This window comes from Megascapheus bottae, chromosome X (genome assembly GCF_031878675.1).
Source record: "Megascapheus bottae isolate mThoBot1 chromosome X, mThoBot2.hap1, whole genome shotgun sequence".
Lineage (NCBI taxonomy): Eukaryota > Metazoa > Chordata > Mammalia > Rodentia > Geomyidae > Megascapheus > Megascapheus bottae.
In genome coordinates this window covers 54186645-54201655 of record NC_143547.1, presented here as the reverse complement: position 1 = coordinate 54201655, position 15011 = coordinate 54186645, and the positions used below count along the sequence as shown (strand labels likewise).

General features: G+C 34.6%; 1 protein-coding gene across 1 annotated transcript in view; it reads right to left on the bottom strand.

Moving 5' to 3' along the window:
- The window catches only part of LOC150041105 (uncharacterized), a 324318-nt gene that overhangs the window by 126440 nt on the left and 182867 nt on the right, over nt 1-15011 (bottom strand). Inside the window, exons 11-13 of the mRNA XM_090327132.1 lie at nt 6399-6517; nt 4508-5973; nt 2014-2100 (exon numbers count right to left, since the gene is read on the bottom strand). Coding sequence (XP_090183258.1) covers nt 2014-2100; nt 4508-5973; nt 6399-6517 — 1672 coding nt within the window. The remainder of the gene's footprint in view (nt 1-2013; nt 2101-4507; nt 5974-6398; nt 6518-15011) is intronic.

The following is a 15011-nucleotide window of genomic DNA, read 5'->3' as shown; positions in this document are numbered from 1 at the left end:
TACATTCAGCTATCAACACTTTCTTTAACAACCAACTGGCCAAGTAATAGAAGTTTGAAAATAATTTGAATCAAATGTAAATGAAATCACAAGATATGGTATTTAGAAGATCAGAGGTAAATTTATACCTGTCAATGCTTTTCTTACAAAGATGTCAAATCAATAAGTCAACCTTATATATTTTTTTGAATTGTACTTTTTTTTTGTGGGTCATGGGGATAGAACTCAGCCTGGGTGCTGTCCCTGAACTATTCACCTCCAGGCTACCGCCCTACCTTTGAGCCAAGCTCTACTTCCTGTTTTCTAGAGGTTAATTGGAGATAAGATTCTCAGGTCCTTTTGTACCTAGGCTGGTTTTGAATCTTGTTTCTCAGATTTCAGCCTCCTGAGTAGCTAGGATTACAGGTGTGAGCTTCCACGCCTGGCTTTGAATTACATTTTTTCTCATATATTTTTATTGTAATTAATAGAAGGGTTACATTATATTCACCAGATAGAAGGTACATTACTTCACAAATATTGATACCCTTTCTCATGTCATGGTCCCCATTTCCATCCCCCCTCCCCCTACACAACTTGATTTCCCCCCTACCCTCTCCTATTTCAAATAACCAATTAAGCATATATAAAATATATGAGATAAAAACGTGAAATATTGTAACAATATGAGATAACCAAGGGACAGTAAAAGGGATGAGAGATAACAAAGTATGTTAAGGACAACAATCACTCATTACATGGCTTTCGTTTCTTTATTCTGGAGGTCCTTACATTTAGCGTCATACTATATGGTCTTATTTATCTAGATTTTGTTCTATTGTAATTCTCTGCTAGGAGAGCCCAAGACAAAGGCCTCATATCTAAAATATATCAACAGCTCAAAAAATTGAATCACCCCAAAACTAATCTCCAAAGAAGCAACCATCCTACTAGAAGATGGGCCAAAGACGTAAAGAGAGTCTTCTCTGAAGAAGAAATAAGAATGGCCTATAGACACATGAAGAAATGCTCAACATCTCTTATCATAAAAGAAATGCAAATTAAAACAACTTTAAGATTCCATCTCACTCCAGTTAGCATGGCCAGGATCAATAAATATAATAACAACAGATGCTGGAGGGGATGTGGACAGGAGGGATCATTACTACACAGTTGGTGGGAGTGTAAACTCGTTCAACCACTATGGAAAGCAGTATGGCAGTTCCTCAAAAGACTAAACATAGAACTCCCCTATTACCCAGCAATTCCACTACTTGGCATTTACCCAATCGTCCAGAAACAAGGACATACTAAATCCACTAGTACAACGATGTTCATTGCAGTACTATTTACCATAAAAAAGATATGGAACCAACCCAGATGTCCCGTAGTTGATGAGTAGATCAACAAGATATGGTATTTATACACAATGGAATACTATGCTGCAGTCAGAAAAAAATGATATTGCCCCATTTGTAAGGAAATTGAAAGACTTAGAAAAAAATTATATTAAGTGAAGTAAGCCAGACTCGAACATAGGTTAATGGTTTCCCTCATCTGAATTACATTTTTTTAAAAGGGAAAAAGATTCAACTTAAACTCAAAGCTAGAACATAGCAGATAATAGACTTAAATATGATAAATTAATAGGGAAAAAGAATAGACTATATAGAGGGAGTGGGGGAGGGAAATGAGGACAAAAACATGAGAAGGGGTATCAATGTGCTAGAAATAATGCACCTACTACCTGACGAATATATTATGTTGGGACTCTTTGGAACCTTTTACCTAGTTTATTCTAGACTTTACTCTATGAACCTTTTCTTTTTGCTGATGTTGATTTGTAGTAAACAGTCCAGATAACAATGGCATACTGAGTCTTATGAGTTCTAGGGAATGATGACATCTCAATAAGATTTTGGAACATTTCTGACACAATAAATTCTGACTATTTTTCTAAATATTGAAAGAGGCTCTGATTAAATTCTTAAGTAAAAGTAAATTCTGAGGCAATTTCTCCTGAATATTACTCACCTCTGGTATCTCGTTGTGGTATGATATATTGTTCCGTTTTTTTCCTTTGGGGAAGTGGAAGAGGCATTGAAAGAGGCCTCCAAAAACCTAGAAACATCAAATGGATTCAATTACTTTCCAGTCCTAGAAAAATAACATTATAGAAAGAGTGCATACTGTCTCTGCATTAAGACATGTTGGTAGCAGGTTTGCCTTATATGAAATTTAAACCTATAATCAGTTAACTCCAAAAATTTGTCTCAAATTCTAAAATTGAACAACAAGAATTCACTTATAGTCCCTAGTCACAGGAGTAAATAGACTGAAATTTGGGTATTGTAGATGCAGCAAGGCTGATTTCTTTATAACTCTTTACTATTAGCATAGAGAAGGGACACAAAGAGTGAAATCTGACTAAGAAATTTACATTACTTATATAGTAGTAAAGAGATGAATAGTACAAAGAGATCTTTTATATTTGTTATATACATTTCTATTCATTAATGATAAAGGAAGTTTCAGCTGCATCAATAGGTATTTTTTTCATGTTTGGGACTTGGACGCTGGGCCTGAGCACTATCCCTGAGCTCTTTTGTGCAAGGCTAGCACTTACTACTTGAGCTACAATACACTTCTGGTTTTCTAGTGAGTAATTGGAGTTAAGGGTATGATGGATTTTCCTTCTAGGATTGGCTTAGAACAATGATCCTTAGACCTAATCCTCCTATGTAGCTAGGATTACAGGCATTAACTACCAGCATCTAGCTTCAATGGCTATTTTTCATATATTTATTATTGTAATTAATAGAAGGTTTACATGATATTTGCCAGATAGATGGTGCATTAATTCCCATGCATTGATACCCTTTCACATGTCTTGGTCCCCATTTCCCTCCCCCTACCCCCACCCCTCATCTTGTTTTCCCCTCTTCCCTATCCAATTACAAATAACCAAATACAAATATATCCACTATATCAGGTAACAAAGTGAGGTATTGTAACAATATGAGATAACCAAGGGACAGCAAAAGAGATGAGAGATAACATAGTACCTTAAGGACAACAATCATTCATTATATGGCTTATGTTTCTATATCCTAGAGATCCTTTCATTTAGCGTCCTACTATATGGCCTTTTGTATCAAGGTTTTGCTCTATTGCAAATCTCTGCGATGGGAGCCCAAGGTTTCTAATGATTATGACAAATGAGGGAAACTTAAATGGCTATTTTGTAAAAAAGACTTATAGGTGATTGAGAACTTTTATTTCATCTATAGCCTTCTATTTTAATTCTAGAATTTTAAAAATTGCATTTAGCCTTACTGTTTTTATCTTCAACACAAAATAGTGAACAATGTATAAAAGAAGTTAGGGTATTTTTATATTTTATATTTTCTACTTTGGGATTTTTTCATATAGTAATAAATGATTCATACTACTAATAATCGACAAACCGAACAATTCCTATCCAATTGATAGTATTGAAATTCAAATAAACTCAACAAAAATATGGTGTTTATCCTTGGTCATACTGGGAAAGTTTTCTGATTAAAATTCAGTTTCCTCCTTTTTCTAGCAAGGACAAAAATACCATTGCTTTTCCTAATGTAGAATATCACGAGGTCAGTAACTATAAGAAAAATCATGAACAATCTCGAGTTACCTACTCCAGAATGATGGGTTAGGCCAGAATAGTTATTTATTTTCCTAAGAATTATTTAATTTTCCTCCATTTAACAAGAGAGGATAATGATGACGGATCAGGGTGGGAGGTGCATAGAATGGAGGGAGGAAGGTTGAACAAATTGAGGTATGTTACTCAGTAGACACTCGGTGGAAAATGAAGTATGTAACTTATGGGTAGGGACAAGTGGGGGAAACGGGTAAATAAAAGAAGAGATGACATTGTCCAAAGAGAAATGTACTGCCCATTACTTGATTTATGAAATCTGAATCATAACAATAACCTTATATTTTAAAAGTAAAATGATAGTCATTTGAGGAAAGATGCAAATTGAAAGATTCTGTGTACTGTGTAAGATGATGTGGACATGAATACATCCTCAGAGAATGGTTCTAGAATGTCAGTGGCATGGGCATAGTGTTGTCTATGTGATAGCAGTATTGGCTGCCAAGTTGCCTCTGTGGACCTGGGCACTCGGTACAGGTGACTGTCACATTCCCCTGTAAAGCTCAGTGACAGTAGAAGACCTCAGGAGTTTTCTCTGGGCAAAGACTCTAGAATTTAGATTATTCTCAGCAAAATACAGTCATTAATTCAAATTCTTAAAAGTTTATCACATATACAGCTAACAATATATTCAATCAATGAAACTGTTATTTTTATGAAATCAAAGTAACATGAAAATCTGAGATTAAGGTGTCTAATCATTGAATTATTGCTAAAATAATCTCAGACCCAAATCAGTCCAAATGACTGCCATTTTGCCAGTGTCATTAGTTACTAAGTTTGTGAAACAATATGGTTTCAAAATCCACGTACAATACATCTTACCTTGAGGACGATTAGCCTTTTTGCGAGCACCGAGCCTATGTGCTTCACTTTCTGATTCACGAGATTGTCTTTCTATGTCAAGAGAGATTCCCCGTTCTTTATCAGTTACAGTCTGCAAGATGGGTTGCTCTCTTTTTTCAACCAGAATAAATCCTTCATTTCCAAACTTTGTATCCTTTGGGTGTTCTTTACCTTTGGATTCATTTTTGTCTTTTTCCTTCTCAATGCATGCCTGTTTTTCAGAACTGGAGTCCAATCGCTCCCGTTCAAAATTATCCCAGTAGCTTTGAAAGTCATCCAGGCATTCTTCAGAGCTATCCTGAAGTCTTATAGATCGATATTGCGATCTTCTGGATCTACTTCGGCGTCCAATATATTCATAGTCCGATTTTTGCCTTTCAGGTTCCATCCAGCTTCTTCTACAATCAGGCTTGAAGCCTATTTGTAATCTTGACAAGTTAGCAGTACCTTGGCAAGTTCTAGCCTTCCTCATTTGTTCAGCAGTATCAGTGGCCTTTGGGCTTTCAAAGTCCAAGTTGAGTGCTGGAATTTCAGACCAAGAATCCTTCCAAAGACTCTCAGAATGAGTGCCTAGCTGAAATGGTTTAATACCTATGAGATATTTCACAGCTGATGAGCCTAGCTCATGTTTTTCTGAGTCCGAGTCTATCCCACTTAACTCTGAGTCAGAATCTAGGGTATATCTCTTAGAACTAATTTTCTGGGGTTTTTCTTTTACGTTCACACTCACTGCAGACACAGAGGGTGTTACCATTCCAATACTTTCTGTGTCTGAGGTTGTTAGACGCCTCTTGCAGACTCTTTCCCTGTCGATCAGTCCTTCTGCTTCCATCAGACATTTTACAGACTCTAAGGTCACTTGGCTTGTTCCTGTCTCTAATGAGTGTTTCTCAGATGGGAGTGTCATGTGGAATTTTTCTGAGCCTGAATCTCTGTCCAGTTTTTCATTATCAGAGTCCAACAAGTATTTTTCAGAGTCAGAATCTCCTAAACATTTTTCTGAACCTGAATCCATCCAATGTCTCAGAGAGCTAGAATCCACATGGCACTCTTCAATTCTCACCAGAGGCTGCTCTGGTTTCATGAGTACTTCTACAAAGCTCGAATCTATCTGGAAGCTTTTCCCTTCTAACAGAAGTTTTGCAGAGTCGAAGCATCTGGGGCCTTTTTCTGAATCTGAATCTGTTCCCCAAATCACAGAGCTAGAGTCTTTTGAATATTTTTCCATGTCATAGTCTGAACTAATGCCTCTATCAGAGTCAGAATCAATGACACATCTTTCAGAACCAGAATCCAGAAGAGGTGTATCACTTTCAGTTATTGTTAGTTCTTGGAGGCTTTTCAAGTCCAAAGAACCACCTGAAGTTTCAGAACCTTTTGTGTCAGACAATTCTGTTTCAGATTTGTTTCTTTTATCACTTTCTGGTGAAACCGTTCCTTCATTACTTAAAAGAAAAAAAGTAAGCATTAGTATATACTTAAACATGCATCAAATGTTAGCAAACATATTTCCCTATCGAAATTTCTCTGAAGGAAAACATTGTCTAGTATTTATGTATAATTGTCAAGTTATCAAAACAAGGACAACATAATCTTGTGAAAACATTTGGAGGAATAGTTATGTTTGCTGATATTACATTGATCTTCGTGCTCCCCCATAAGTACCTTTTCCCAATGTTCCTGAAAATAATTGCCTGGCTAGGCTACTTCTTTGCAATCTACTGTTTTCTTGTCTATATCCAACCAATACACAATTATTTTGAGGATGAAATATGTTTCAAGTACCCCATAAAATGTAAGTCAACTATTTCTGTGTTCTATGCTAAGTTATGCTTGTAATTAGATAAACCTTATTATCAATGAGGATTACCTTGGAGTGCTGACTCTTTCTCTAGAAAAATGTTCTGATCTTTCAAGTACTCTTTGAGTTGGTAAAGTCATACACTGAAAAGAAGATATAGGTCCACTTGATGAAAGAGCTGTTACTGGCTGGAAATTAAAAAAAATACAAAGTTGTAATTTCTTAGTTTAATACAAAACAACACACTCATATTGGGAGAGAAGAAAGTAAGCCAACTTCATTGGTGATGCATATGCTTAATGATGAGGCATAGTGAGATTTTTTTTTCTAAGTAAAAATTCAGAATTAATATTTAATTACATATGCAGGTATTGTAACCATAGATATAGACTACCAACTACTATACTGGTCCTATGTTGTACCTTGTATAACCAGTACCTTGATTGTGGGTATCTTGTACTTAACTTGAATTGGGCTAATCAGGTTTTTTTTCATAGAAATTTTAGAGTTAGAATTCAGAAAACATTTTGTCTGTTGGTTGCATGAAGTGAGAATTGGCAATCCCAGGCACTGTGGAAAAGTCAATGTCACACATATATAAAAGTAGAAAAAGGCCCAGCTGAAGAAAATGTAAAGCACAAAACAACCATACATAGAAGAAGTAGAAATAGAAGTGTATATGTCTCTAGAAAAATAGAGATAGAAATATTTCTACCTAGGTTTCTAATTTTTTTAAGGCCCCAGTTCCAATCTTTCCCATCAACTATAATTTCTGCCCTTGGTATCTGTAAAGTAAGATATTCTTATATACCATTACTTGTTACATTTTTTAATTTTCCTTTCTTCTCTATTATTTTTAGTTCAAGCAAGCATCAACAAGGTTTGTCCATTCAATAACCTTCATAACACAACAGAAATGCTGTCAATATTTTGCTTATCTGAAAGCAGAACACCAGTATGGTTTTTAGTCAGACTTCCAGTAGAGATGAAAAGAAGGTTGAAAATGACAAAATTAATTGTATCTGTGTGAAGAGATTTCTTCTATTTCAATAAAAATTTCAGAAGAATAAGACCTGTGTTGTAATTGAAGTACCCTATAAGAAAACTACCTGTATGTCTTATAAATTAGAACTGATAGCAATAAAAGCTTTAGAATCTACCTTCTGAGATGATAACTATAAATCCCAGATTAAGATAACGTCTAGAAGAAACTGTTCATTTTGAAAAATGGTAAAGAATTTTAAAATATAGGTTGTGTGAAAAGGCTCATGCTTGTGATCCCAGTGACAGTGGAAGTAGTGATCAAGAGGAACACTGTTTGAAATCAGCCTGGGTAAAAAGTTAGCAAAACTCCATCTGAACTAACAAGCAGGGAAGTTCATATATGTCAATGGTCCTAGCTAAGTGGAGGCTATAGGTTAGGAGGTTTCCATTCTGAAGCCAGTTTCAGGTAAAAATGTGAGACACTACCTGAAAAATAACTAATCCAATAAGGACTGGAGGAATGAATCAAGTGATAGAGCATCTCTGCAGCAAGCAGTGAACTTCTGACTTCAGTCTCTAGACCCATATATGAAGGGAAAATCACAAAATGTCGTTAATTGTTTATATGGCAAAGAAACAGAAATAATGAATTTTCCACATTCTTGGGAATGTAGATCATACAGGCTTTTATGTTATCCTAAACATTAAATTATAAAATGCAGACAGAAGCTCTTCAATTTCAGTTATAATAATGGATATTTAATCACAATTTCCTACCCATTGGATTATTTTAAAATTCATGTTGGAAAGTAAAAATCTACTGGAAATATAAATCTTGTATTCAACTAGGTATAATGTATGTTTAATCACATAATATACGCTTTCATGAACTGATAACTAATGTCCTTTGATGTGACTGATACCACCCAGGCTTCTGAGTAACTACACAAATAAAGATTCTATTCTTTGCAGAATAATCTACATCAGCAATGCTTGTACTGCAGTAAAAAAAGAAATTTAGATAAGGATACTGTGATTCCCACAGGAAAGGAAAGGGAAAAGTTTCATTGCCAACAGACATATCCATAAAAATCACTAAAAATAAGTTCTCATATGAAGATATAAATGATAAAAAGTAATATCACAGTACTAGGAAGGAATTATAACAGCAAGTGTGAAAATAGGAATACAATAGGCATTTCTTCTTTTTAATATTCTATACTTTTCATAGATGTGGTCTCAGTCTACAAAGAGCAAGCATATCAGGTTAGGAATGCAGCTAAGAAGTAGATTATTTGTCTAACATATTCAAGATCCCAGGCTTTATGTATACACTATAAAAAAGAAGTGTGTACGTGTACACAGAAAGGGGGAAATGTCTTGAAAATCAAAATTACATGGAAAGAAATTACAAATCAATCATAGGAATATGATGGAAATCAGACATTTGGAAATGAAACACTCATTGAAATAAAGGAGCATAAAGTGGAATTTAAAAAGAACAAATAATTTAATTAAGGTGAAAATGACATTAAAATCTGCAAGGCACAGCTAAATATTTCTGAGAAAGAAATATACAGACCAATAAACAAATACATTAAATAAGAAAGTCTCAGGTAAAAAAGAGAGCAAATAAACCTCAATTAGAATAATAAAGTAAAGTTAACAAGAGATCCTACCTAAAAAACAAACAAAAAGAAAAGACTGGATGTGAAGCACAAGAAGTCTTTGGTACTATGAAACAAACAAAATAATAAAAAAACTATATAAAATGTTTAAAAATGCCAAATATTAGATAGGTTTTGGACAATGGCAGTGAACTTGCCTGAGGCGTACAAGGCTCTGGTCTGATCTCAAGCACACATGCACATGTGCACACACACACATACACACACATACACACACTTCGCTATTAATCCATACTCAAAATACATAGTGCAGATTGAATATCTCTTATATAAAATTCAGGGGCTAACATTTTGGATTAATGTGTGTATTTGTTTTTTTTAATTTGGGAATATTTGTAAACACATGCTGAATTATCTTGTGAGACATACTGAATTATCTTGTGGATGGAAGCAAAGTATAAGCATAAAAACCCACTTGTCTTTCATATATAACCTGTAAACATTGCCATAGTCGACTATGGCATATAACAAAATCAAGTGTAGAATTTTCCACGTGTGGAAACACGTTGACACAAAGATTTCGAGTATTAAGCATTTTCAGCTTGGAATTGTCAGATTAGGAATTTCCAATCTTAGATTGTTTTTCAATGAATAACAGATAAGAAGCCTTACAAAGGAATGTAGATAAAAATGATACATAGTAAATATCAAGCACAAAATTCTAATCAGTGTGAAGAACCAGAATGAAAATATTAACCTCAAATTTGAAATCTCAGATACAATCAATGCTATTAAATCAGAAACAAAATTGTACTTTAAGTAGCTAACCTACAGGAACTGTAGTGAGTTTGTTGCTAAAGAGTAGATATTACAAGAAAAAATACTAATTTGACTAGCTTATTCCATTTCAGCCATACATTGAACACATACATTTAGGAGACATTGTAGTGAAGTTGTAGTTTGGCTTAAAAACCTGATATTTCTGTTTTGTTCTCACTGTGTGAATATGTAGAGACCTGTGTAATTTATTATGCCCAGATGTATTTTCAACCATCCAGTGTATTTACTTGTAAATTTTTAGGCAAATGCTGGTTACCACACATGAGGGAAACCATGCCACCTATATTTCTTTAAGTCTGGCTTACTTCGCTTAATACAGTTTCTTCCAAATCTTTTCATTTGCTTACAATGGTGCAATATTATTCCTTCTGATGGAGTAGAGTTACATTGTGTACATTTTCTTGATCCATTTGTTCATTGAGGGGCATCTGGATTATGTATCTTGGGTATGGTGTTGCAGTGAACATGATTGTGTGGGTTGCTTTAGTGTGACATTACTTGTGTTCTGTTGGATAAATGCCCAGGCATGGAATTCCTGGGTCATATGGAAACTGTATGTTTATTCTTTTGCGAAACTGCCATAAATGCTTTCTAGAGTGATCAAACAAATTTACAGTCCTACAAACAGTGTAATAGAGTTCCCTTTTTGGCTACATCCTCACCACTATTAGTTGTTAGTTTCCTTGGTAAAGGGCATTCTAACGGGAATGAGGTGGAATCTTATTCACAGGAGTGGGTCACAAAGGCTCAGCTAATACGTGCATGTGGACCTATAAAATAATAGTCTACAAAATGAATTTCAACATATGGAAACATGAGATTATTTTTGCTTTTGTAGTTTTTCATTTTGTCTTGTTTGTTAGTTTGTCTTTGGGAGAGGCACAGAAAAAAGTTGAACAAGAGTGAACAAACACAGCAGTGGTACCCACTAAGCACTGCAGGAAATGAAGTATACAAGTTGTGGGTAAGGAAGGGAGGGAAAATCTTGGAGAGAGGGGGAAGGGGTTCAAAAACTGTTCAAAAACAAATGTACTGGTTATCTGAGTTATTTAACTGTAACATCTCTGTTCAAAAACAAATGTACTGATTATCTGAGTTATTTAACTGTAACACCTCTGTACATCCCCTGGAAAATAATAACTATTTATATATATATGTATTTAAAAAGCAGATAATTTCCATGAATAACTGCAAATGTCATTGATATATTTATATTCTTTGATTTGCTAAAATCTGGCTCAACCTTTTGACTTGAAGTCATCTGTGCAGATATAAACAAGAAAAATAATCTGAAAAGTGATAAGATAGTGTAATAAGCTTTCACTAACAATGAAAAAATTCTGTCAGTCATATTGTTACTGGAAAGAGAAAATTTTATGTGTTACAGAATACTGATACTTTAATTTTTTATGATAAATTTGCTTAGTAGGAATATTTTTCTAACTGTGATATTCATAGGGTTCTTAATAGATATTTTAAATAAGAGATCAACTTGCTTTTAAAACAGGTTTTAGGCCCACTTAAATACTCAGAATTAGCATTTTCCAATTTATTAACTGATGTCCTCCAAAAGCAGAGTTAACAAAAAGCTAATCAATTATAAATTCAGTGAACACACACTGTGATAAAAATGTAGTCAATATTTGTTCACAGTGCACTAGATTTTGCTAGTAACACCTGCTCTTACATATTGTGCCTCATATATTTCTCAAATATATTCTGCTTATGAAAGAATGCAACCAAATCATATAGCAATTATCTCTAGCTATAGGGGGATTTATAACATATAACCCACTCTCATTGACATAATTTCCACTTGATCTATAGCTTGAAATATAATTTTTCAATATATTCACTTTTAAAAGTTATAAAAATAAATATCTCCAGCCTAATCTTCCTCAATAGATATAACTAACTATCTTGTTATAAATTTTCTGCAAAATTTTTGGCTTAAATTCCTTAGGAAATTCTCTGTGACAAAATTTTTCTAAGGCCAAATAGATATAATTCTTTTTTAGTATCTTTTATTCACAAATACGGATATCAAAAGAAAATAAATTTTCCCTATATTCATTTCTGAATTACAGATACACATATAAGAAATGAATGTTATATGTTCAAATTAGCCGTAATATTTTTTATTTTTTATTCTATTTTTCTGTGTGTCATGGGGCTTGAACTCTGGGCCTGGGTACTGTCCCTGAGCTCTTCAGCTCAAGGCTACCGCCCTTAAGTCTCAGTGCTGGCTTTGAACCACCATCCTCAGTTCTCAGCCTCCTGAGTAGTTAGGATTTAAAGGCATGAGTCACCGTACCTGGCTTCAACAATATTCTTTTTGCCAGTCCTGGGCTTGAACTCAGGGCCTGAGCACTGTCCCTGGAGTTTCTCAAGGCTAGAACTCTACCACTTGAGCCTCAGCACCACTTCCAGCTTTTTTTATGTATGTGGTACCGAGGAAGTGAACCTGGGTCTTCGTGCATGCTAGGCAAGCACTCTACCACTAGACCAAACCCCCTGGCCCTCAGCAATATTGAGTGCTTATTAGTGAAACAACAACTATGTGGGTGTTTGGTAGTAAAATAAATTCAATGAAAAATTCTGTTAGAATGGCAGTTTCAACTTAACTGCAAATATATGGTAGTAAAAAAAAATGATACTTATACTCTTAGAAGAGAAAAAACCTGGACAACTTCTATTATTAGAGAGAACATTTTTAGAATCCTGAAACGGGTGAATTTATACAATTCTGTTAAAAGGAAATCATAAATATTTTTTAAATTGACAAAGCATTTTAAAGCAGATATGTGAATGGATCTCTAAGAAAACTGAAAAATATGCGAGAACTAAATTTAGAAATGCTTATTGACCAACATTGAAAGCCATTATTATGCATTATTTGCCTAAAAAATCTTTTGGTATATTGGTAATTATACTGTGAAAATCATACCTGATAACTGGATCATCATTTAGAAGCTAACATACTAAGCTTTAATGATTCTTTGCAGTTTCAAGTTCATTTGGAACATGCTTTATGCTCTATGTCTTTTGATTTTTTTCTAAGAACACATTTCGTGATTAGATTCCAGAATGTGGACTAAGATATACCTTTCCTTTTAATGAAAGTAATAAACTAAATTAGGAAAGATCAGTATAGATAATTTAATATCTGACTATATAAATAAACCTTAGATTAAACAGAATCAACAGAACATGTGTGATAAGCAAATGCTAGAAAAAATTATTCTAACCTCAGTAATATTTCTGACCCACCACTAGTGGAATATTAAATTTAAATCATCTTCAATACTGGATATAAACTGTTTTTTACTGATTCTTATTTTTGTGGTACTAAGATTTTGAAGTTAGAGCTTTGCACTTGCTGGGTAGGTATTCAACCACCAAGTCATGCCTCCAGCCCCCCTTTTTTTGCAGGTAGTTTTGAGATAAAATCTTTCTTCCTGCTTGGTAAGGAAACTAGACCACAATTCTCCTATGTTAGGCTTCCTGTCACAGGTGGATGATAGATATGTGACACTATAGTCAGTTTCTTCCATCCAGATGAAGTCTCCTGGAATTTATTTCCCATGTTGGCCTGGGACCATAACTTTCCAGTTTCATCCTCCTATGTAACTAAGATTACAGGAATGAGCCACTGGTATTTGGCCTTTTAAGTGCTTGGGCAAATTCTCTGTTACATGAGTTATAATTACAGTATATTTTGTTGTATTTTATTGTAGGGATTATATGTAGAGGGGTTACGGTTTCATTCATCAGGTAGTGTGTACATTACTTCTTGAACACTGATACCCCTTCCCATGTTTTTCTTCCACTTTTCTTCCCCCACCCCGTCCCAATCATCTAATGCTTTAAGTTATTTTTCAGACAGATTCATGCACTTTTGCTTGAGGCTGACTTGGATGAAGATCTGTGCATGACCTCCTACATAGCTTGGAACACAAGGATGTATCACCATGTCCCGCTTATTTATTGAGATGGCATCTAATCAACTTTTTGCCCATTCTGGTCATAAACTGCTTCTCCTGATCTTCACTGGCTGACTGGCTGGGATTACAGGCATGAGCTAGTACACTCACTCAGCCTTTTCCTATTGCTTCCTGAAACTCCAGGCAGGGGGCCGGGAGTTTGGCCTAGTGGTAGAGTGCTTGCCTAGCATGCACGAAGACCTGGGTTTGATTCCTCAGTACCACATACATAGAAAAAAGCTGTAAGTGGTGCTGAGACTCAAGTGGTAGAGCTCTAGCCTTGAGGAAAAACACCTAGGGACAGTGCTCAGGCCCTGAACTTAAGCCCAGGACTAGCAAAAAAAAAAAAAGTTCAGCATACGAACAATGTATTGTCCCAATACAAGGTAAAGTTGCTGTTCTGAATTAAAAAAAAAAAAAGATGTGGGATACTTTACTGTTTCAAACATTTTCCTTTGTTCAATTGCAAGTTACAAGAATGTGGAATGTAATAAAACATGTCTGCTTTGACCACTAAACAGATGCGTAGAAGCATGTCAGAATGAGAAGTAAACCAAAACAAACAACAAAGAAAAGCCAAAAAAGCTCTGCTTTGCAAGCAACTAAAATGAACGATAGAAAGCAACAGTTTCATACACATCATTATTACCACTAATAATGAAACGTTGTTACTATTTGCATTTATATGCTTGTTTTGGTGGGAATAATACTAGAAAGATAAAGGAATGTGGATTTTTTCTAGGTGTGACTATATCTGTCAATTGAGCTAGCTGCTTTCCAATCTTAATTCCAAGAAGGTATCTAGTTTACAGTGTATTATATAGTGGTTTCTTTAATATAACCATAATGTTGCACAATCATCACGATTATCTAATTCAATAGCATTTAAATAGCCTCAAAAAGAAAATTAGGATTAGTGTACATTAGTAGTCACTCCTCATTTGCCTCCATGCCCTTGGCAATTACCAATTCATTCTCTATGTTGAAGGAAATCTCTCTTCCAGGTAATTTGTGTAACAGAAATAATAAAATACTGTGACTATTGTCTCTCATTTAGCAGAGTGTTTTCAAGGCTCATTGATATAACAGTATGTACTAGTATTCCTTTTTGTAGCCAAATAATATCCCTATGCTTGCATACTCAACAGTTTTATTTATTAACTAGATGCTGGGCATCCATTTTTTCCATTTTGGGTTATTATAAACATTGGTTATATAAACATTAGTGCACACATTTTATGCAGCAT